The following is a 25,409-nucleotide window of genomic DNA, read 5'->3' on the forward strand; positions in this document are numbered from 1 at the left end:
AAACTTGTAATCGGTTTATGTAAATTGCGAAATGTTGAACATTTGCGCAAGAGCAGTGAAAGCGTGACTGGGCTGCTCGTGCGGTTGTGTGACAACTTTTACTGAGTCTCGAATATCAGCCACGCAGCATGGTTGCCGATATGATAAAAACAGATTCCTTAGGCCGCTGATTCTTACAGCAGAAAGCTTGGGCTCTTTAAGGCAATGTGGAGTGGTATTGAGGGGAATCGACGGCTTTTAGGTATGTTTTCTGTAACATTTTCGGATTAAATTAGTCGTATTAATATTTTTTTTATTTGTTTCGGGTCAGAACGTTTCACTTCTTGTTTCCATTTTAGAAAGGCGAAATTTATTTGGGACTCGCCACTACACTTTTAAACTTACACTTTTGATGACCGCGGTTTGATTTTGTTGTTGTTGTTGTTGTAATACATTGCCGAATTAACCTCTCGACTTCTTGAACTTGAACGGAGGTCGGCTGTTTGCCAAATTAGAATAAGGGCGCGATTTTGATTTGCTTCAAGATATTTCGACTCGATTAATTTACAGTCCTTTAACGTCCTTAATGCTAAACAGCATTCCAAGTTGACCCATTATTGTGTCTTAACGAACTTAAAGCGTTTTGGTGAACCGAAAACAGTAAGGTTACAGGAAATCTCTTGCGTTTGTCGTGAAAACCATTCAGAGTGTTGTTTACATTAATGAATTACACAGGATGACAGACTAGACATGACGGCGGACAGGAAATTAAACAAAGTTAACGCGCAATGTTTCGAAAAGGTCTAAAAACAGTTTCTATGCAGTGGACATTGTGTTTCTACTGATAGCAGTCAATTGACGGGATTTTAATGAATGATGGCCTTTTACTTTCGCCTTTGAAACTGATTTGTCTCTTGTTCGTGTATAATTATTGTGTTATTTGCGCCCAACACATTGACGTAGATTTTCGTTTTTCTCAAAGGGAAATACTCCGAGTTCGAGCGTGAAACTTGGCATGATATATGTTTAATAATGATATTTCTAGGCTGTAAAGTAAAATAATCGGAAAGTGAGGTACCAGATGCATTTTTATGCTGTTAAACATGACCTATATTTTGCCGTTATTTTTCACACGCTTCATAGGTGTTTTTAAAATGGTTCGGAAAACCACTATATCAACATCTCTGAGATTAGTTTAAAACGAGGAATAAATTAGAGTGGTTGTTCCACATTTGTGTGAAGTTTGAAGTCAATTGAATTTATTTTAAGACTTTACCAGCGCTTTGTCCTCGCACCTTATTTCGGTCATTTTATTACGCGAAAAACCGCAGTTTGACCGCGCTTTCAAATTTTCGCGAATTTCTGAAAAATAAAAATTCGCTGGAACCTTGAAATATGATTTTTAGAATTAGGTCACCTAAGGGTATCTTTGGGCAAAATATGAGCGACTTGCCAAATGGGTCGTTGACCGGCGTTTCGCGATCCTAACAGTCAGCCATTCTTAAAAGCTAAGCTGAAAATATGCGAATTAAGCAGAAATAATCAGCAAAGTTACAATGACGCTTTCTTCGATTTCGATTTTGTTGATCGAGTTATCAAAACTCCTTGTCTATTTTCATTTTCGCATTGTAAAACTTCACTACGTTTATGCTGAAGAAACACACCTAATGTTAGTAGCCTTTTTTGCGTTCGTGAAATTTGTTGCAGCATCTCAGCACAAAAGATAACGAAAGAAATCTTTGTCAAGATTTGTTGACAATTGAAAACACCGACTCGGACTTGAAAGTGCACGAGCTGCACTATGCAAATGAGCTAATTGTACGCGTCAGACTTTCCTTTCAAAAACTTTTGCACACTCACCAAACAAGCAGAAACAATAAGAAACCATCAAAACAGGTTTTGGTTATGATTAACTATTGTCTGAGAAACTCACAAATTAACTCGATACCAGAGTAGAGTGTTTTTTGCTATATTCTTAAGTCAGAACAAACGCAAAAACATACGCGTAAGCTTACAACTAGCGCGAGCAGATCTTTTTATTCATTCCCAGCGGGAGATTGAAGTCTTGTTTTCGACCCTGAGAAACCTACCTTTTCCGTTAGCTTAGAGCATAAAACTACATATAAGCGCCCTGGTTCGTATTCCCTGCCTTATTCCCTGCCATCGCTGTGAAAAATAAATAAGATAATCTCTCAAGGTCTCTCAACTCTCACCATTTGATCACGCAACCTGACAACATCCACGCGAGAGCCCCCGACATGTGCGTGGATCCGCGCGGATATATGACGTCAGGATGGCGCAATTTGTTCTAAAAATAGAAAAATTGTCCCATATCATAGGTGCGCGCGGATCCGAAGACTTACGGTCTCCGTCCCCGATTATGGCTCCTGTATATATATAATAGGTTTAAAGTGCCACTAACGCCAAAAAGTTTTTTCCTTTAACAAAATTTACTAGTTTCCCTGATTACTTCAGCGAAAAAATTATCTCGATTGATAAAATCCCTGCATTTCTACAGGCGTTTAAACATGTAATTTCTATGTTCACGACCGCGCAAAGTGGGATCTGGGTCGGGCTACTAGTGACGTCACTTCGGGAACCGGGCTAAAACACTCAAGAGATTTTTGACTGAGCTTCGAGGGCAGTCAAAACATTTTCGGGTTATTTGTGAATCATATTTTATGAAAACTGGACAAGAACTTTAAGTGAAAAAACTGTATCATCTGGCATTACAATTTGGAGTCTAGCTACGATTTGGACGGTTGCGAAGTATATATTTTTTTCCATTTCGAAGTGCGGGTCGCCAGTCGAGATCGCCGCGTTGTATCATTATATTTAGGCCAGGATCGACAATTTACCGGTCCATTTGGATTTAAAGGTACAAAACAATGACTGAAGAGTTAGCTTACAGCTCTTAAAGAGTTATAAAGATGTCAATGAACACGAAGAGTTGGTAATTTGACTTAACGGAACGTGCAAATTTCGGAGTGTCAAAACATTTTTACATTCAAATATTAATTTCCCCCGAAATACCGGTTAAAATGCGATGCAGTCGTACTCCACTCCCGCCTACTTCTCCAGATCAATGATTGAAAATAGTTTTAACATAAGCGATAAGCAGAGATGTCGGTAAACAATATTCGAAGGTGAAGTAACTTTTCGCTTCGTTATTGTCGACCGACCGTAGTATATGCATACTCAATTACTGTGTACGAACACAAGCTACGCAAATTTGCATATTCCGTACTAGTGAAATCATGGAAAATCCTTCGACAAGATCTTGAAAAGAGGTTCAGTATACTTTCAGTTGAATGAATACATTTCTACTCCACTGTTATTTTGAATGAAATGTCCATTTTACGCACGCTAATAACCTGGGAGTCCTCGACTTACTAGTTTGCGTTTCGGCTGACTGACAAGCGCATTCTTCTTTCAGCACAACAATCTCCGTCGGTAGCTATAGGGTCGAATCTTAATCGTTTGTTTCACTTTCCTCGTATATTTATAAATGCTTGATCTATTCTAAGTTTGTAATTAAGATGTATTTCATTCCTCAAAGACGAAGTTCAAAGAACAAAACAATTCTGTATTCAGAATGGTCATTGAGAAACACGGCCAGATTACGGGCGACCTTCGGCGTGCGTGTTTTTATTACAATCCACAAATATATAGCTAGTTCACCAGTTCGAAGCCTCAACAATTTTCTTCGCGTCGTTGTAGAAAGTAGGTTTAGTTTACTATTCGTTTAGACAAGTCGCTATTTCAAAACGCGATGCGTTTAATTTACCGTGTAATTTCGTCACCTATAGTTTCGTCTGGGACTCGGAGGATCGTTTGCGCTCGAAATAGTCAGATGGCTTCCAGCTTATCCCAAATTCGTGTCTTATGCAGTACCTTGACAATCATTCAAGCTTTCCATTACAGATAGAGAAGAATATACAGGCTATGAAAATCTCCAGGTTTTTACAGCAGCGGCGAACCCGAGATCGAAGAAATCCTCAATGGCTCCCCAGCTTTAGCTTCGCAGAGATCAGCCCACTTCTTTGGTCTTTTTCTCGTTTCTGGTAGAGTTTCATCGAGATAGAGGTGTTGAATGAAGAGGAATACTCTATTCTACGCATCCTGTATTGCTACAGCCTCCAACAACATATCTTCCTGGCATTCTGCAACGATTTTGACACACACTATCGCATGTTCGCATACGTTCTTCTCAGAAACAAAATATTGTTATCCCCGAAGTGACGTCAAACTCGTCCCATTCTCCACTATTCCTCGGTCGTGAACATGGCAAAGGGCAAATTCACAAACTTTAAAACTTCATTGAAAATTAACGAAAATAGCTACAACGATTTTTTCGGAGTAGTGATCAGGAGAAAAAGGAAATTTATATTAGCGAAAAATATTTTGGGCGTTAGTGGCACTTTAAATAATTTTTACGGATATTACAACGGTTTTACTCTAAATGCTTACTTCATCTTGAATTTCCATTCATGAGTTGTTTGCTATATTTTAAAGTGCTTTGATAAAATTCAGCTTCAATTTCAAGAACATAAATTTAAAAACGCATCTGCCTCGATGGTCATCTGCATGCAAGTGTTTACTAAAAATTGTTTGAAGCTAAGACGATTAGTACATTAAATACCAAAATATGGGTTCTAAGTTAGCAAGAGCAAAAGAGTAACACACGTTACATTCACGTAGTTTTATTCTGTTCCAACTTTTATTTATAGTGCTAATAAACACTTTCTCTCCCAGGATGAGTTCATAATTTCTCTTATCAACATATTGTAAATAATTCAAAAAAGGTTTTCTTCCTCTACATAAGTTAATCCCTCGGCACTCCCGAGCCATTTTCTATTCAATGCATCGGAGTTGTAAGTGTGAAATCCGTTAGGAACCTTTAAATAAAACATTAATTTAGATTTGGTGAGTAACAATGTTAATAAAAGAGTTTGTCATTAAAAAAAAGAAAAAAAGTGTAGTAGTAATGGTTCTTGAAAGATCTTGTTGACGATTTTACGCAAATAAGATATACATGTACAATACCCAAAATTATTTGCTATTTGCTCCTTGACCAATGTTGATTCACTGGGAGAGGTTCTGGACTTCAAGTACTTAATTTTCATTTTGATAAGCCAAAAAAAAAATATTTTAAAACCATCAAAGTAGCATCTATTCTCTCCGCAAAAATTTTAGGCACAAAATTTGTACCGCATTCCAAACTTCAATTTTGTATGGAAGCCTCTTCTCTGTTTATTATCGTAGATATATAGGTTCGTCAAATGGTAACTATCTACGGCTACCAGTCTGCGTGTGTTTATAGAATTTCATATAATTTCAACCGACTGAATTAAGTTTATCTATTGAAAAAGCAGAAAGACACTTTCCGTTTTCGTGCAAAATTTAACGTGAAACCTGATTTAAATTTCTCCTCCCCTTATCAATGTTGTGTCCATCGCAAAAACGTTATTATTGAATCAATTATAATCAATTAATTAATATAAAATAAAAATGCTCACCAATGATAAGGGCAGCCACCTTCACTGGGTCGTAACCATTCAGATTGTGAAGTTCTTTGAGACACACTTGGAAGCCTTTAGTCGTAATTTGCTAGTTGACAAAGAAGAGGAAACAAAATTTTAAGCAAAAAAGATATTATAATTAAGAGAATATTGAGAGCTACCTTATAAAAAAGTAACGTGTGTTTTGATTGCAGTTCTATAATTTTCAGCGAGGTTCTCTGTCTAGATTTTCTTGATTGATGGACAGCTTGTGGAGATCGTGGAGATTGTCACATTTACATACCTCTACCCAAGTGGCAATGCTGTTAAGATGTTGAGGAACTGGATTAAGATAAGATGCTGACACAATGACCATGGGCGTCGAAGTCTTGGGCGTTGTAAAATTCACGATCTGGAAATAAAATAAAGGAATTAAAAATCAGTGCACCTCATTTTTTTTTTCCCTTTTCATTCCTTTTCTGCGACGGAAAAAAAATAACGTTAATGACGAGTTCAAACATTGAACGGAAATTGATTTTCCGAAAATCGATAATGATTGATCAAGCTTAAACAAAGAAAATCATGACCGTGACGGTGTTTGGATATCTGTTCTAGCATAGATTTTTGCAATTTTGTTTCTCAGTTGTCTCCTTATTTGTAGTTTCGGTTGAGAAGGTCTAGGAAACACACAAGACAGAGTTTAATTTGACCATATTTCCAAACACCTCGAAGCCAAAACTAGGTCACAACGTGTCGTATTTTGAACTTAACTCTGTTCTCAGTGTTTGAAAATGTCGTCATGCGGTGTCTCGTGTTAGATATATTACATAATAGACAGCAAGGGTGATTGTTCTCGGTTTTGAAAATCAATTTTTTTTGTGTGCGTTCTCCGTTTGTATCATTTGATGGCAAACGGGTACTTTGTTTTAAATATATAGAGAGATATGTATACATCCGTCACTGTCTAAGATTTATTTAAAAAACTAAAGAAATTCTCGCACGCTCATTGGCTGAATTGTCAACAAGCAGTCAGACACATGAATTTATAATTTATGCATTTTTGTTATTCTACAAAACAAATGGATGTCAGTTTTTCATGTGTCTGTCCTGTTATTCACAATGAATTTCGTCACAACATCGTCAAATTAGTCTGCAGACGAAATTCATGATCAATAACAAAACAGACTCATGAAAAACTAAGATCAATTTGTGAAATGTAGCTATTACATAAATTAAAATTTCTGAAATTAAATATAACAATGAAGCACATAAAAATCTCACCTGGCAGTAAGAGTTATAATTCTCAGCAAGAGGTAAAAAGTTGTTTTGGAATTCGATGAGATGCTTTTCACCGGCAAGGTTTTTTGCAAGTTTGTCGTAAACAAACCAGTTCTGCAGGTAAAGAACAGAGTGAAGGAAATTACCCCAGCGTTCAACAATGGAGCACCTTTTCTCGGTATAGACAGTATATGGCATAGTCAAAATCAAATCATAGTCAAAAGTACCTGCACATTTGAATTTGTAGCAATAACTATCTATTTTTAATAGAGTGTTTTCACCCAGGTGACCAGGAGCCACGCCAATTTATTGGAAACAAACAAAGTGTTTTCTATTGGAAAGAACTCAACTCCAACAGGAATGGTTTGGGCCAACAACATGGGCGCCTTTACATCAGTTATTTTGGGACACCAATATGGCCGTCGTGACTTCATGCGAAAACACTGTATATGTTGCAAGGATTGGATAATCTTGGACAATGTTAACCTTCCTGAAAACTTAAAAACACTCAAATAACTCATGAATCACTACGACTATTAAAATAGCAGGGGAGCTTTCACGCGAAAACGTGATATTTTCACACGTGAACTCTGCCTGTCAAAGGGCATTATGTTACAAACGTTAGTGACTCATGCCTTACTGTTAAAAATAATGTTTATTAATTACTTACTAATCTGATGTCTTTATGTAATCCATCAAAGTTCTGCATTTCTCTCGAACAGGCGAGAAAGGTATTCTTGTTGACATTCTCTACCCAGACCGTGGCGGCGTCGTGTTTTAGACCCACCACTGTGTGTTGAGCAGTCACCAAAACGTGTGGTGAAGAAATCTCAGTTGACTGAAATAATAATATATTGAATGCTCGACTTGTTCTTGAATGAATGGTATAACTTCGTTCTCTCATATTTGAACTGTTCAAGATATTTCTCATAATTAACAAAATGATTCTTGGCCCTTCTTACGATAAAAGGCTATTCAATGACATCCTTTTTCCAGTTTAAACTGATTGCAAAACAAGCTGAAGTGGCTAGTTAGTTATGAAACATGTTCGTGTACTTCACTTTAGTATCCTTAATAGCCTGTTTAATGTGTTTCTTTGAAGTCCATTCGATCCATTTATAGAGCAGATATCCAAGTTTCGACTTGGATATTTCAAGGTTAAATCCGGAAAAAAATTAAATAAAAAAGCGCTCTTTTCTCTAAAATGTTGATTAGTTCCTCGGGCATCAAATCAAATTCTTAGATATCTAAGCTTTTGAGTATAAACGTATAAAGAGGGGATCCACCAGAAGTTCTGATAACAAATGCACAAAAATTTTGTACCGAGATTATTGACATCTGTCGAAATGTTTAAAATATCTTCTCAAAAGAAATCATTTCTAACAATATCAAATGTCAAAAACAATTTAATTTTTAAGTTCGTATGAAACACTTGAAAGTACTGGTGAAATTAAACTGATGATGAAATTTTGCCTGTGTTTGCACAATTTCTCTGAACTTTGAAATTTATTTTCTCGAGTTCCCACGGGAAATTGTTTTTGTTTTTATCTCAGGCAACTGTTTACATTTTTAACTTTTAGAAAATGGAAGAAAGATTGTAATATACTTAAAAATTATTGTGGTACAAGAAGGTTTTTGGTCCACCTTAAAATGAAACTGCGGGAGTTCCTACATCGGATTTCGTTTAACTCGACTTGCTTTTAGTTTAGACTCACCTCAAATGTAACTGATTCGCATTGTGTTCCATCCCACCAATTTGTCATAATGACTTGACCAGCCGAAGCGCTCTTTGGAGCCTCCTGGAAAGCGATGAAGTCAATAAACGTCAGCCCACCATCAGGCGTCAAGCGGTCTAGCCTTCCTGCTTTAAGCGCGCACACATCAAAGGAGCTGAGATTAACGTTCTCGACCCAGGTCACTGCAGCGTCGTGGATGAAGTTTCCGCTGTAGTTGAAGTAGTTAATGGCGGTCTGAACGTGAATATTTCCTTTGCTGCTCTGGAAAATTCCCGTCTTAAAGTAAACCTTTTTGCAGCGCACATCTTCTGTCTCTAAGCGGAGGGCAACACGACCGCCTTGAAGGACAAATGCTGAAAATAAAAATCAGACAAATTCATGCACCTTTTACTAAGACTTCTTTGAGCTGCAGATTAAGGGAAGATCCAGGTTTACACCTAAAATTGCCTCCCAGATGATTTGATCGAGAAAACAGTTTAACTTAAATATTGAAGTATCACTGAGGTAACTGACAGAATTATCCAATTTACCAACACATCAAGGGGAGGGATTCGTTCATGACTGGAAAAGTCCAAGAATTCAAACCAGAAGTTTTCATCTATAAGGAAAGAGTCCCTTATGTACCATACTGTTGTTCGATATCACCTTATGGACATTTTCATTACTTTCCGAGAATGATTAACCGAAATTTCTCTTCATGAGAATTAATACAATGCGAAACCTGGTGTTGATTTGGGACCGGATATCTCAGGTTCTGAAAAGTAACATGATTCAAGAAATTAATTGTTAAGTCAAACGGTAAGAATGTCTTGAGCTTGGAAGTTGGTTGATTTGTAGAATGCCATGCACTTGAAGTGTAGAATTTTCCATGTGCTTAATTAGCGCGAGATACAAACAGCTGATGTTTTTTCCCTAGTTTACGAACAGGGTGATAGCAATTAAACTGGAGATAATAAATGTTCCAGTCATATTTTTCCATTAATCTTTCTTAGGCTTTCTTGATTTCTTGATATGGTAAGATATTCAGCTACATGAATCAAGCAAGGACTTACGTTTGCATCCGCCATAGTGCTTTATACCGGGTTCTTCTTGCGCCTGACACACGTGGTAGTTGTATTCACATTTGTTCTTGTGTGTGACGTCATTGCTGTCGCACAGTGGAGCCGACTCATCTGTTGTGCAAGGGATGCACACGCATTTATATGTCGTTTTGGTAGGCGCTCGACATTCACCATAGAACGGGCATGTTCTGCCGTTGCAGGGATGGTAATCTGTCAAGATGATAGAGTGTATTTTAATGGGAGGCGTGAGAAGAAACAGCATATTTATACACACCATATACGTGGACGCTACTTCAAGAACTAGAGCGATTGTCACTTCACTAATTAACGAAAATAATTCGCATTTGCCCTGGTTTTCGATACTGTGCTTATTTTAAATTGGCATTTTAATTTTACAGCGGTTTTCAATCGAGCGTCGAAAAGTAATTATATAATAAACCAAGTTATTCTCGCATTTTGATTGGTTCTCGCCTATTATTTATTAGAGGACAGACGCACGATTGACGTCATCATTTCAAAGTTTTTCCCTCTGTGTTTTAAAATGGCGGAAAGTTTTGAGAATTTAGATAATATTTTACATGACTGGGAAAAAGATAAGGTAGAAGAAAGTGTTGTCCAAGCATTGAAGAAGTACCAGAGGAATAGTTTAGCAGGAAGAAGAAAGATAAAGCCGTTTCTGTTTTAGAAAATGACTCAGAAAAAATATTCGAGCAGTCTCAGTCGGCAGTCGAGCGAGACTAAACCAAACACAAAATTGGCCTTGGTAAGCCGAGAATCATTGCTTTATCGCAAATTTAACAAACCCAATAAACAAAATGTTTACGAGATTAATTTATTTGAAACATTGAACTTTTTCTCAGTCTCAAAATAATTGTCGACACAGCGATTGTCCGGAATAAAACATCAAAACCACGTCTTAAAATCAGTGAAAAAAACCACGTAACCTTGCTTTCCGATGCGAATGTTCCAGTCCTTTTTACGGCACAGTAGCGAGTAAAGTATAGCTCACTACAGCTCACGGCCAACTGTATCGCAGCTAAAAAGGTGTCTCCGACACTATTTCAAACTGATTTGAGAATCACCAACCACAGAGGACACACATTTTCACCATCACTAAGGCTTCTTTCATTCAAAACTCGAATCGAATGGCCTCCAGGTTGACGGCAACCGCAAGTTTTCCGAGCGTAGTTTTTCAACCCCTGCAATATTCGAGGCTACATCCAAGCTTTTCGGCTCACGGGGCTGCTCTGATGACAAAAATGGACTTGACTTATCCAGCATTTTCTTAAAGATTTGTAGGTTTCGCAGTTCGATTCTGCTTTTGCTGTAAGTTTTCATTCCAAGAGAAGCGACGCGCGAGTCAAGTTTGACTGTGACGTGATTTTCCTGGACCTATCACAATTCTTTGCTACGGATAGCAACCATGAGATTCCCGGCTTTCGAGTTATGTTGAAAGATTTTGAAACAAAATAAAGCTTTATCTGTAGTAGTTTGTTTCGTTATTATATGAAACAAATAGATTCCATGTTGCCGTGCGTCTGTTCAGTAATAGATCACAGAAGACGTCAAAATGTGGTAACAACATCAGTGACACACTCGGCTATCGCCTCGTGTGCACCTTTTGTTCTTACCACATTTTGACGTCATCTGTGAACTATTACTGCACAGACGCACGGCAGCATGGAATCTGTTTGTTAATTGGTTTTAAATTACTACGCCGCACGATTGGCTACAAAATTCGCGCCAGTTTTTCATCCAATCAGAAGTGAAACCGAAGCCAATCGCAACTCGTTCGCACGCGTTTTCCCGCGCTTCGTGTCAGCTAAATGTAATTACTTCGAGTTTTCATTGGCTCACTGGATCGTCTGTGTCATTTGTGATTGTTTTACGATGCTCGATTGAAAGCCGCTCTAAGGCTCGCGCCACTTTTTCATCCACTTACAAGTAGAACCCAGAGCAATTGTCACTAAATGATTCACGCCCGTTTTCCCGCGCTTTTCGTCGGCTGCATGTATTTGCTTAGCGTTTTGATTGGCCCACTGGATTGTCTGTGCCCTTTGGCCAGAGCTCTATCCTTGGTTTTGGTTATACTACACACAGTTAGAAACCGGCTCTAGGTCGGACATCAAAACCACAAGTATAGCATACTTACACCCAGCGGCCATATAATTAAGCGTGATGGGGTCGTGATGAGCGTCATAGCGTTGAATATCCTTCAAGCACACCTGGAAGTCTGTCGTTGTAATGCTCTAATAAAATGCATGAAGGTAAACATCGTCACGGGTAAACCTTTTTGAAACTTTAACGCACGGTAAAACCGAGATCGGGGCCACAATTTTAGAGTTGCATATTTCTGTTCCTTAAAAGTATGGAATAGTCAGAAATAAAGCCTCCTTAAAAGTATCGAGGAACACACGGTTTAACACTGAAAGTTCACGATTTCGACAGTGCTAGGAATTTTTTTTTTAGAGGTGAAGTGTAGTTTTAACTGTTTAAAGGTCAAAAGAATTGGGCCGCAGCCAGAAAAATATTATGATCGAGGCAATGTCCATGAAAATATTGTGACTCAGGCAATGCCCATCGAAAAAACTGTGACTTAGGCAGTGCCCATAAAAAAAAAAAATGATTGAAGTAATGTGCGTGAAAAAATTATGAACGAGGCAATGCCCATGAAAAAAAATGATGACTGAGGTAATGTCCATGAAAAGATCATGACTGAGGCAATGTCCAGGGTTAAATTCTCTTCTAAGGTATTGAGAGTGTTTATGATGACTATAAGAAACAAAACCGAAAAGATGACTGGGTAAGTGCCTCGGTTTGCTTGTTAGCTGTTACGGCCCTGGATAAGATGCATTTATAGCATTGCCCTTTAATGAAAGAAAGGTCCGAAATAAATATAGTTTCTCAAATATTTTTTTTTTCCTTTGAAGAGAAAAAGGAATTCTACAGACGGTAGCTGGTGAAGAAACTAAGGTAGAAGTCTTTTGTAAATTCTCACCTCAATCCATTCTGTAATGGCGTTGTTATCAGCATCAATGCGGGCGTTGACGTCATCTTTGTGATGCTTGGTTGTCGTAACCAGAGTTGGTGTTTCAAAGAATCTCTGAGGGAAGTCGATAGTCTGAAATAAAATATAAGAATGTCAATGTTATTGCCAAGGTCTTAAATCTCGGTTACTGGGAGTTGCATTAAATTTATCAAGCTTTGAAATCAGCGTGAAGATTTTGTGTCCACTCTCCCCTTTTCCACCTTTTTTATAGGCGCAGCTTTAGTAAGGGCTCTGGTCGTCACTCTGAAGACGCTACTACTCACTTTGCAGAAGCTATAACCTTTGCTGTCATCAGGGCTATAGCTGTTGGGAAAGCTTATTTCTTGGGTCAAGGGTAATGTCCAACCAGTTGGTACACTTGAGTTAGTGAAGGCCAAGATATACTTTGAAGAGAAAAAAGACAGTTTAAATCAGTATACTATATCCAAACAGTACGTTGTAGGAGGATAACCATGTTTTAGCGCAAGTTTGTTAACATGTTTGTTGTAGGAAGATATTCATTCAGTTTTCAATTTTTCTACTATTTTCAATCTACATTTGGAATTCTGAGGTAGGAGTTGTCCGTCAAGTCTTAAATACGAAACGACTGTTGTTTCCTCAACAAGGTCCGTAAATATTTGCGTATATATAAAAGCCTCAACTTACTCACCACAGACAGGTACTTGTGTGCACCATCAAAGTTTTTCAACTCGCGAAGACATGCTCTGAAATTATAGCTAGTGACATCTTCCGCCCAGACGCTTGCGGCGTCATGTTTGTTTGTAACAGGATGGACAGGGGTTACGAACACGTACGGAGCTGTGGCGAAAGACTGGAGAAGGAAAAAAAGATAAGTTAACAGGGTTAAGCCAGTATTAAGCCAGTTGTCGTGTATTCAAATGCCAAAAGGGAGCTTAAGTAAACAACGATGCCAATGACAAAGGGAACGAGAACGTCACCAAGCAAAAGGTATAATGGGAAAAACAATGGCTGTGCACGTGCGTTATAAATTTCTTAACCGCCCTCTGCAAAACAAGCAGACATGACATGACCACGGGGTTTGAGCATCAGCTGAAGAACGTGAACTGCTACGTATAATTTTTTCCTAATTTCTTCTTGAATTGATCGCCGGCGTTACACCTTTAGTTCGGGGAGGGTTTTGGGCCCCTCAGTGTACTGAACAATTCTAGATAGTTGCGAGGTAAAAAGGTAAAATATAAATCCATTATTTTTTCAGCCGTCGTTCTTGCCACGGACCTCTTCATTGCTTAAGCTAAACACCCTAATATTTTAGGCGAATCCCTAAGGTTGAATTGTTCACGACCCAGCTTATCTCTCTTATTAATATCTTTCTTGGAAGAGTATAAATTTTAATCTCAGTTGAATCAGTGATATTCGCTTCCCGGAAAGTTTACTAGGCCAGTAAGATTTTGCAAAAGTGTAAAATCCTTTTGTAAGGTTCTTGCCTTTGATGGAAAGCGCTATGTAAAACGTTAATAGTTAAGTAAATTTACAGGTGAAAAAAAAAAATGTGTTCTATTAAGTAGAAGGAGCAACGTAACAGAATGGTTCTCTGAAAACAGCCGGCTGATCAATTTTGTTATGATCAATGTTACATCCCGCAAATTGCCTACGCTATTTGATGTTATTTTTTAATGTAATGCTTACCTTCGGAAAATCTACCCGAACGCACTCTGTTCCTGTGGTCCACAATGGAACGCTAACTTTCTTCTCATATGCGCCGTTTGAAACAGTTCGAAAGGCAATCCACTGCAAAGATACAGTCCTGGATCCAGCAATCGCTCCGGAGGTGGCGACACATCCCTGAAAACTAGAAGACAAAAAACTGCATGGAAGATCTGGCTAACAAACAGTTTTTTTTTTTTTTTAACTATCAGATTTCGGTCGTACAAAATCTAGTCATGAAACCTGCTTGAAACTTAGTAATTAATGAAAACCTCTGTGCTTTCGAGTGTAGCAGATGTTTTCCAGCAATAACTGCAAAATTTCTGGGTGGCAAAAGCCCTAAAGGAAAACATACTTTCTGTAAATTTTTTAGTTCTAACCCATGCCACTCAAATCAATACTTAATGCACCTGGCCCGGGCTGTTCGAAAGGTGGATAACACTTCATCCACTGGATAAATCACTATACTGTGAAGCACATGGTTTGTTTTGTCAATACTCAATCACAAGATAGCGATTTATCGTGTGAAAAGCGTCATCCACCTTTCGATCAACTGAGGTCCAGTTTAAATTCCTAGGCCATGATTAATTGTGCCACGCCCTTTCAATAATCAAAGGTAATATTTTTGTATCTAAAACAGAGAACGAAGCGCTTGTGCATCTATTTCAAACACTAATATCTTGTAATTCATTTGACTTTCTTACCCAGATCTTGAGGCTCCCCCTATCCAGGTTACAGCTGCCTCGTATTTCTTAGATGTAACAGACAACTGCACGCCAACGTCGTCAGAGGAGAACTCTGGATCAAAGGGAAATATTTTGCAGTCATAATCCTTATCCTGTAGGACATGTATGTCTCCAGATCCAAATAGCATTCCATTTGAGCCTGAGAAAGAAAAAACAGCAGAGGAAAAATTTTATCTTGATAGAACTATCAGAACACAATTGAATCCTACCCGACGCAAACTAACACAAGTAAAGCAAAGAGGACCTGCAGAAATATACAAATGGTTGCTAAGCACGGGGAAAAGAACGGAGCTAGACAAATTATGATTAGTTCTTGTATATTCCTTTCTTTGACTACCTTCTCCGTAAAACTTCTCTAAACCTCTCTGACTTTTAGTAGAGAATAAAATTTCTTGGCTTCGTTTCTGCTTTGATAGATCATGAATCGGTGCTTAACACTGATTGCTGCACAGTACCAACTTCACAGCCCGACGAAAGTAATATACTGCACCGAACAATGACGCCCAAAGAATGAGTTTTACCGGCAAGATTTTTTTAAACTGAGCTAACTAGATTCTTGCCACTATATGCAAATATTGACGCGAACCAAGTTCTGCAGGCAACTGTTCTAAATCTTTAACTTGGCAGTGAAAGAGAAAAACATATGGATTTTGTAAGAATATTTATCACAAGATACGACACTCAGTCGAACATTTATTTTCTACTTTTGCGAACAAATGCTTCCGTCACCTTGAATAATGTACGTTCAGGTAATACTACAGAGAAACTATCTTAAAAGTTTTCTCGTTCATAAGCACTGAAATATGAGGTAAAGTCGCCAATTATCAAAATACTAACCTGAAAGTCGTCCAAAGACAACAAACGAGAGAGTAAGAACTCTTGCAATAACTAGGAGGTGGTACATAGCTCTAACACAGTAAAACACGGTTGTCCGACTCTCTGACCTCGGTAGAGGAAGACAGAAAATGTGGTATGGAAAGGAAAAAGCAAGCTTATAAATATTGCTAAGAAACAAAAGCAAAGGTTGCAAAACGCCGCACCCTTTCAGTAAACGTGATAACCGCACGAGACTTTACAACGTAAAAGTTTTAGAAACAAACGAACAAAGGGTGTCCAAACAAACTAACCATTGTCGTAGAGATTTAAACTCGTATGGCGGTAGAAAGCACTCCTCAATGCGGGAAATTATTGTCAATTTTTTTTACTTTTAAGCCCTTTGTTGTGAATTGTACAATTTCTGAAATTTTTCGCGCAGGAAATAAGCCTGTGGACAGCGAGGAAAGCTAATTTTGCTTTTATCCGAAAACGAAAATGTGGGAATTGTAATAGTGCCACTGAGGAATAAAACTGAAAAATAAAACGGGAACCTTGTTTCTTCACCTGCTCAAATTTGGTGCGAACAATGAAGGCGGCACATCAAAATAATGTCGTGCGAGAAAAAAAAATTCAACAACAATTAAATTTCACAGGTTTTCTTAATTTTTCGTTATCGAGAGAACTACGGTGTGATAGACAAGTATGCGAAAGTCTTGCACGTTTGTTATTGATCGAGGTTTGGAGACATCGGTGATGACGGAGAAGAAGGATGTCATACACTGAGGAAATAAGCAACAGCAACGTCACTTGTAACACATGCACACAACACGACCAGAGTTAACCATTTTCCGTTTTAATACAAAAGTAATCCACGAGGCCGTGGCCGATGCAGTGAGTACTGAAATGGAAGGAATTAGCGAGGGAGAACATAATGACAGAGAAGGAAAATAGAATCCGAGTGCCGTGTGCTAAAAGTGCTAAGGAAGATAATTGCCACTACAAACTAAGGCCTGGGACAAACGTCGAATCTTAGTCGAACTTAATTCGTCGAGCCTATTAATTAATTCTAAAATAGGCGCATGAATAGTGCGACGTTTGCCGCAATAAAATTCGACTCAAATTAATGGTTTCGACGATAGCATAAGCTCGACTTGCCAAGTCGGATGATGCCACAGTGGTTCGGCGTTTCAGCAAACGCCACTCTAAACACACGCGGAACTCAATTCATAAATCATGCAAATTACAAAATAATTGATTCAAATGTGATGGACTGGGCAAAAGACGGTCACAAAAATACATACACCCCATCTGCCAAACGCTATTTTCCCTTCCTGACAAGCATGCGCTGTACAAAGACAATTTTGCGACCAGGAATGGCGAGCTATCGACCCGAGGCTATCGAAAGTCATTAGGGAGTTTAAGAAACCAGGACGCGACGCCGAGGACAACGTCGGTTAAAAAATGATTTTATATCTTACCCAAGAATCTCGAGATACTCTAAAGTCATTTTTATTTTTTTCTTAGTGTCAAAACTATCACGAAACTGAATCCGGGACAAGGCGAAACATTTGAAATAAAAATAAAAAAATTAGCCGTCGTGGTTCACGTTCTACGGACAACACAGACTTTGGTCTTTTCACGTTGTGGTTTTGCAGAGGACGGCAAAGAAATGTACTAAGAATTATAACGCACGTGCACAGCTATTGTTCTGCTCATTAAACCTTTTGTTTAACGACGGTCGCGTTGCCGTTGCCGTCGTGGTTTTCTTAAAAGCATCCTTGGTAGTACATGTATGTGAATTTTACATGACTTGTCTTGGCATGATAAAAATTATACAGGCTTTAAGCAAAAAATAATAAATGACTCCGTGATATCAGTCACCATTACTATTTGTCCAAATTCATGTCGTCTTTCAACATACGACAAGTCTACTTTGGGTTGAGGAATAAATTACTTATAAGAATAACAAAAATTTTCCAGTATTAAAAAAACCTTTCATGAATTAGAGAAAAATGGAAGCTTAGAACCCAATAGCACAGTTGACCATAAATTTGTATTTTGTTCCTATTTCGATATTCATCATAAAACATAAAATTGTTAATATTCCTACATTGTCGAAAGAGATCATTCTTAAGCATAAAACCCATCTGCTCGGCTGGTTGAATTGTTTTATTTTCAAAATTGGTACCTCATGGATGGCATGTATGTTAAATTAAAAAGCATAAATTTTGATCAAGACATTTGAGCTTGTAGCTGACGTCACGCCAACACGAACAGATAGCCACGGAGTAATGGCTAAAGCAAACGTTTCTCGACACGTAAAGCAGAACGATTCTACGACTTTTGAACAACTTTTTTGCTCCTCAGATTTAAGTGATGAAATATACGTCCAGTTGACATTTATCTCAGCTTTAAACGCTATTCTGTCTATTGCTGCATTTCTTGGAAACACTCTGATCCTAGTTGCTCTTCGCAAGGAGTCGTCACTTCATCCGCCTTCCAAAGTCTTGCTACGAAACCTTGCAACAACTGATCTTTTGGTTGGTCTTATTTCGGAGCCTCTCTATGTTACTTTATTGGTGACTGTATTGCAGGAACATTGGAACATTTGTCGCTACTTAATGGACCCAGTTTTTGTTACAAGCACTATTTTGTGTGGGGTGTCTCTGTTTACAGTTACTGCCATAAGCGTGGACAGACTTCTTGCCCTGCTGTTAGGACTGAAATACAGACAAGTTGTTACTTTGACGCGAACTAACGTTGTCGTAATTACATGTTGGGTTGTGTCCATTGTCTCTTCATCAATGAGGCTTTATTCGGATCCCATAATAACCTCACGATACAGCAATATAGTTGTTCCACTATGCTTAGTAACCTCGATCTTCTGTTACACGAAGATTTTCTTCACCCTCCGTCATCATCAAAGTGAAATACAAGACCATGTTCAACAACCGAACCAAACAAATCAATTGAACATAACGCGATACAGAAAAGCAGTGGTCACTGCACTGTGGCTGCAATTCACGTTGGTCGCTTGTTATCTACCACAAGTAATACCAGTAACTTTGATCATTCATTCGGAGCCATCTTCATCTGTTGCTCTCGCTTGGAGTTATACGTTTACATTAGTTTTCTTAAACTCCTCGTTAAACCCGATTCTTTACAGCTGGAAGATAGAAGAAGTGAGGCAAGCTGTGAAGGACACAATCAGACAAGTTCTTTGTTATTAATCGAGTAAACTCTTATGAAACTATATCATCCCTATCGCAAAAAAAAAAAACGATAGTTAACGGATAAGATAATTCTCCAATAGCTGTTTTAAACTAAGATTAATACTCAGTTTAGTTTGCTTGTATGCTTTAACGAAATTGCATGTTTTTGGTCGAGTAGCAACGGTAACAATTTCATCGTTGTAAATTACAAAGTTGTACGGTATTAACATTTGTTTGTAATCTTCGATAACGAGATAAAAAAAATAATAAAAAAACAGAATGAATTCCAGTTCTACTTCGGGTGGACTTAATTATTTAAGCACGATAGAGCTATCACGGCATTATCCAAGCAGAAATGCGAAGGATCTTTTTGGTATTTGGATGCAGAAAGGTAACGTGTCTTACGATACAAACTGCTCTGTTTTGAAATGTTCGTGATATCAGTCGCCATTTCTATTTGTTCACTCATTTCTATTTGTCACTCAAAACTTGACAGGTTTACTTTGTGTGGAGAAATACATCACTTATAACGGCAGCCGGAAGTTTCCAATTTTAAAAAAAATTCTGAAATTGAAAATACCAGTTTTGAGCCCAATAGCGGAATAATATTTTGTACTTTTGTCCTTTTTTCAATGTTTACTGTCAAGCAAAAAGTGCTTAAATACTCCTACATGTAAGTGTGTAAAAAATGTGATTCTTTGCTGGTAAAACAATCTGCTCATCAACTTAAATCGTATGTCCAAGTCGATAGCTCAGTTATGGCATCTTTGACAGATTAAAAAGCGTGAACTTTGACCAAAGCTTTTCAGCTTGTTATTAAACTCACGATTTTACAGTATTGTGTTGCTATTGCAGAGTAATGACTACACCAAACGTTTCTAAAGACAAAAATAAGAACTATTTTACTCCGTTTGAACAATTGTACTGCTCACCAGATTTATTTATCGTCAACCTGCTCTCTGTTTGGAATATCTTAGGCACCATTATTGTTTGCTTGCTTAAACACGTCGTCTTTAAAAACATGTCAATTTACTTTGTGTTGGGGAACAAATTACTTAAAACGGTAACATGAAATTTCCAGAATTTAAGAATTATTCCTTGAAATTGATGCTACAACTTTCGTGCCAAATAGATGGATTACTTATTCGTATTTTTGTCCCTTTTTCAATGTTTAATATCAAACGAGAAAAATTATAGTACCCCTAAATCCGGTATCAAAAGGGTCAGTCTTTGGCAGTGAAACTACCTCAGCTCCATCTCTTTTTATCCAGCTGATAGCTCATATATGGCATGTTTGCATTGACAAATTAAAAAGCGTGAATTTTGATCAAGGCATTCCAACTTGTAGTTAACTTATGGCTGAAACGTAATGTCTACAGCAAATGTTTCTGACGACAGAAAGCAAAACTACATGGTTACGACTTTTAAACAAGTCTACTGCTCACAGATCTTAACCGGTGGAATACACGACCAGTTGAAGTGACGTCACTCGTCACTCGTCACCAATCCCTCATTGTGCGATCAACTTCATTGGGCGTGACCAAAGCGGGGACTTTAACGTTCGATGCATCTTTACATGATATAGAGATACGAAAACTGTATCACAAAGAAGATGGAAATTTCTGTGGTAAAATTTTATCACCTAATGTCAAGTTCAGAAATTATTGACAGTCGGGAGAAGTGCAGGGAAAGGTGCCTTTTTGTTATCAATATTTTGGATTTGGGTTCTCGATTTAAAACATAAGTTATGATAGGTAGAAGCTTCGCTACTGAGTGATAATACTTAATTGAGATGAAAGTCGCAGGCGTATTTGTGAAACGTCTCAAACCGCTAAAGGAAACAACTTTTTACCAAGAACGTTCGATGGTTTTTAATCTGAGATATAATGAAAAATGAAGATTCACTCTATACTGTCAGAAAACTAAGAATAATCTTTATCATTCGATGCATTTTTGCTTCCTTTTCATTGGCCGCGAACCCACCCCGTGACCTGCAAATAATGGTTTCTTAAGGCGTAGCACCGTCTAAATGTGTTTTGTTGCAACCTATATTCTGCTCATGCGTAATTGTAACCACGCTCTTGTATGAGAGATGGCAGATCGCTTCCCTGAGCTGTCAGAAAATGATTTACACATGAACACTAACTTGGTGATCGAATGATAAAACAATTGTTAAACTCGGTCATCGCAGAATATCGTAATTTGTCAGTGTCTGGCAGACCAATCACGATTTGCGTCAAGCGAATAATTCATCTGCACGCCACTGACAAATCACGATATTTTGCTCCACCTTGTCCAATAATTGTTAATTATTTACTAATGTCCAACGCATTTTGAAGATTTAAAAGGGAAGGAAGCAAGTTTCTTGACAGACATTTCCATCAAATTTAATTGCCAACCATCAAAAACTCTATGCCATACGGCTACTCAGATCAGATTGTTCAAACTTCTGTTTTGATCGTAAAAAGGTCATGATCGATATTAGCCCTTACTCTCCCTCCCCGCGCCCCTACTTTCCACCACCCCAATATCGTAAGTAGTGTTCTACTTTCCCCAGACTCCTCTGGCCAAAATCCTGATAAAAAAAAAGCCCTTTCACGGTTAATTTTTTTCATTTGCATTACTATGTAATCCAACGTGGATGCGAGGCAATTTTGGGCTAAAACCACAAAATATGCAAATGAGAAAAGGTAACCGTGAAAAGGGCTATTGCAGAATATTTTCAAAAGGTCGTTAATTCATGCGTAATGCCTAACGATCAGATTGTTGTGCGCTCTTATTTGCCGCTTTTTCATTTTGTGAACTGAAAAAGTCTATATATTATTTTGCTAGTGAAATCACGTCACATTTACATGACCTCGTTCTCTTATTTAGTTTCGAGAAGAATAGGCCCAAAAAGTTTGAGTTATGGCAGATTGAATTTAACACCAAGGAAGAAAAGAATAAAAACTTCATAGTCTAGAAATCTGTTTTAAAGACTCGAACAAGTTAAGCAACCATTTATAACACTATTTTTTCGCGAAATTGAACCGGATTTATATTCTGCTCGTTCAAGACACTAGCAGTCAAAATCCGCGAGCCAGCCGTGAGAAAATGGTCTGTATGAAGGAGTAGTCGTAAGCCGGCCGCAAGTTTCTCAGTGATGCGCAGTCGTGAGACTGACTCCAAAGGCGGGAGAGGTAGTACGTATAAAGCATCCTCTCCGATTCTCTTCCCCTTCTCTCCCAAGTGGACGTGTGAAAGTTGTCAACATTTGTGAACAATACACTAGAAATGTTTGAAAAAAGAGAGCTCCACTGTTTTATTAAAGCTAGATACAATTCCAGATTTTCCAAGAAAAAATAAGAATAGCCAACTGTGAACGTCGCAATAATCAAATATCATTTTCAAAGGGTTTAATTTTAAGCAGGAAAAATAATTCATTTGTGTTTTGCTCATACAGAGACCTCAAGTATTTTATTAAAGCTAGACAGAATTTCCCATTTTACAAGTTAACTTAGCATAGTCAACCGTGAACGTCGTAATAACTACTGATTAACATTTTCAGAACTGGTTCAATTTATGCAGTGTTTCCACCTCGTTGACTAGTAATTTAAGAATTTAAAGAATATCTGCAGCCTTGAACAATTTAAGCGAAGACCTTTATGTCAACTCGAAACAAAAGAATGGAAAGTTTTCAGTCATTATGAACAATACATTTACTTCACGAGTCGCCTGCCGCCCTTTCGCTGCTTACCTGTCAACAGCAATGTTATCTTATGTCATGCTATAAATGTGAGCCAATCAGATTTTACCGGAAATTCTTGCGGCCGGTTAGAAGCGCGAAAGCGACAAAGCGCAATGCACATGTTTACTTTCCAGGCAAGGGGAATAACAAGTTGAAATGTCTCTTAATTCCGTTAACCAAAAAAAAAAAAAAAAAAAAAAAAAAAATCGGTGGAACATCAGAATCTCTTTTATCGGAATTGATCAACAGAGCGGAAATAAATATTACAACAGTTATACTCCTGGCGACTCGCCACGACTGCATCAGCTGCAAATGTTCAGTTTTTGAGACTTTCGGAATCAATTGTTGAATGACGCTCTTACCAAATAACGTCGAAATTATGGCTAAAACTTCTTTTTAGCAAATGATCCTCCGGATGTATTCATTTGTGAATAAAATCTTGAAGAGACGAAGATATAACCGCTAAAGATCACGGTCTCCGGGCTGAAAATTCGCTGTATACAAGTATATCCATTTTAGCGCCGCCAGGCTCCGCGTTTAAAATTGCACCGGAAGTCAGATATCTAATCGCGTAACCAATCATAAAGGCGGGTTCAAAGACTCTTTTGTTTTACGACCAATCAGAAAAAGTCCAGATTCTGGGCTACGAGCAGACAACTCGTGAAGTAATTGTATCAGGGGTTCATTTTTCTTCTTCCCCCTGCTGTTAAAAGAGAACGCCTGATCGCAGGTTATAGTCGATTTAACAGAAACGCTCCCTTCAGTAAAAGGGTAAAAAAGTGGATTAATCTTCAATTTCCCTGCAGAGGAGCTTTATTCCACACAAGGAGGGAGTTTTCCAGATGCCTTTTTTCTCAAAGACATCGGGACTTAATATCGATAACGTTGTGTACACGCAATTTCATGACATGATATAAGTCGTCACTCAGCACTATTTGTTCATACAGTTAAATGTTGTCTTTCAAAACTGATGACAGGTTTAATTTGGGTTGAGGAATAAATTACTTATAAGGATAACAGGAAGTTTTCTGAATTGAAGAAATATTTCTTGAAATTCAAAATGTTAGCTTGCACATGTTGCAGACCAATAATTCAGTTGACTATAAATTTCGATTTTTGTCCTTATCGCGGTATTCATCATGAAACAAGAATTGCTACTACCCTTAAACTGTAGAGGAAAAGCCAGTCATTAGTAGTAAAACCATCTGCCGGGCTAGCTTAATTCAGTTTTACCAAATCAATTATTCATGAATGTCACTTACAATAAATCGAAAAGCGTTAATTTCAGCTAAGTCTCGTTGTTAAAGTCGCGCCAACACTTCAGATAGTCATATCGCTGCGGCAGAGTAATGGCTACAGCAAACGTTTCTGAAGACGGAAAACAGATCACATTTACGACGTTTCAACAACTATATTGCTCACCAGATTTAACCGCTGGAATACAAGGCCAGTTGACATTTATCTCAATTTTAAACGCTTTTCTGTCTATTACTGCATTTCTTGGAAATACTCTGATACTAGTCGCTCTTCGCAACGAGTCTTCGCTTCATCCGCCGTCCAAACTCTTGCTAACAAGCCTTGCAACAGCTGATCTTTGTGTAGGTCTTACTGTAGAGCCTCTCGTTGTTGCTTTTTTGGTGACTATAGTGAATGAACAATGGAATACTTGTCGCTACATATACGAGGTAGCCTCTACAACAGGCTTTATTTTGGGTGCAGTGTCTCTTTGGATACTAAATGCAATAAGCGTGGACAGACTTCTCGCCCTGATGTTGGGACTGAGATACAAACAAGTTGTAACTTTGAAGCGAACCTATTTGATCATTATCACTATTTGGATTGTGTCCACTGTCTCAGCCACAGCAGTCAAGTTCTTTTGGAATTCTCCTTCATGGTTGTGGTTTGGTATTATAGTTGTTTCACTGAGTCTAGTAATCTCGACCTTCTCTTATACAAAGATTTTCTTCACCCTCCGTCATCATCAAAGCCAAGTAGAAGACCATGTTCAACAACCTCCCCAATCAAATCAACTGCAGATAGCGCGATACAGGAAGGCAGTGTCCACTGCACTGTGCTTGCAGTTCACGTTAGTCGCTTGCTATCTACCGTATGTAATAGTGGTAACTTTACTCGCTCATACTAAATTATCTTCATCAGTTTCTCTCGCTATCAGCTATACATTTACTTTAGTTTTCTTAAACTCGTCATTAAACCCGATTCTTTACTGTTGGAAGATAGAGGAAGTCGGACAAGCAGTGAAGGACACAATCAGACAAGTTCTTAGCTGTTGATCGACTAAGCTCATGGGGAACTATATCATGCTATCTCGTAGATTACCAGAAAAAAAAAACAACAACAACAACATCGAAGTTCAGCTTATTGTTTTTCTGATATAGTTTTCTAAACATTGAAGTAGCACCTTGCTTTATATTCTCCATTATTATGTGGTGTTTTGATTAGAATCCAAAAAAAAAAAGAAATGATTCTTTAGCTGCCAAGAACAACAACTACAAAAAATTACGATAAAATAAAAATAATAATTAACAATAATTAATAACGGATAAGATTCTTCAAAAGTTGTGTCAAATTACGACTGATACTGAGTTTAGTTTATTGTATATTGACGGTATTACATGTTT

At 37.9% G+C, this 25,409-nt stretch overlaps 3 protein-coding genes across 3 annotated transcripts; 2 read left to right on the forward strand and 1 right to left on the reverse strand.

The window, feature by feature from the left end:
* Window positions 1-4,666: 4,666 nt before the first annotated feature.
* Window positions 4,667-16,095, reverse strand: LOC149116216 (uncharacterized). Its single transcript, XM_089282166.1, has 14 exons — window positions 15,853-16,095; window positions 14,974-15,154; window positions 14,252-14,414; window positions 13,254-13,415; window positions 12,868-12,987; window positions 12,554-12,676; window positions 11,708-11,804; window positions 9,547-9,765; window positions 8,474-8,847; window positions 7,429-7,596; window positions 6,762-6,872; window positions 5,785-5,892; window positions 5,499-5,589; window positions 4,667-4,877 (listed from the first exon to the last, which is right to left on the reverse strand). Exons 1-14 carry the CDS (start codon window positions 15,917-15,919, stop codon window positions 4,870-4,872), a joined length of 1,992 nt encoding a protein of 663 aa, XP_089138292.1. The 5' UTR covers window positions 15,920-16,095; the 3' UTR covers window positions 4,667-4,869.
* Window positions 16,096-18,080: 1,985 nt separating this feature from the next.
* Window positions 18,081-19,293, forward strand: LOC149116217 (melanocyte-stimulating hormone receptor-like). Its single transcript, XM_089278554.1, has one exon. It carries the CDS (start codon window positions 18,123-18,125, stop codon window positions 19,059-19,061), a length of 939 nt encoding a protein of 312 aa, XP_089134680.1. The 5' UTR covers window positions 18,081-18,122; the 3' UTR covers window positions 19,062-19,293.
* A 4,770-nt stretch (window positions 19,294-24,063) lies between these two features.
* LOC149116218 (beta-2 adrenergic receptor-like) lies at window positions 24,064-25,250 on the forward strand. The gene has a single exon (XM_089278560.1). The coding sequence runs from the start codon at window positions 24,120-24,122 to the stop codon at window positions 25,059-25,061; it is 942 nt and encodes a 313-aa protein (XP_089134686.1). The 5' UTR covers window positions 24,064-24,119; the 3' UTR covers window positions 25,062-25,250.
* Window positions 25,251-25,409: the final 159 nt, after the last annotated feature.

This window comes from Orbicella faveolata, unplaced genomic scaffold, assembly GCF_042242905.1.
Source record: "Orbicella faveolata isolate gen_17 unplaced genomic scaffold, um_ofav_v1 contig_12, whole genome shotgun sequence".
NCBI classification, from domain to species: domain Eukaryota; kingdom Metazoa; phylum Cnidaria; class Anthozoa; order Scleractinia; family Merulinidae; genus Orbicella; species Orbicella faveolata.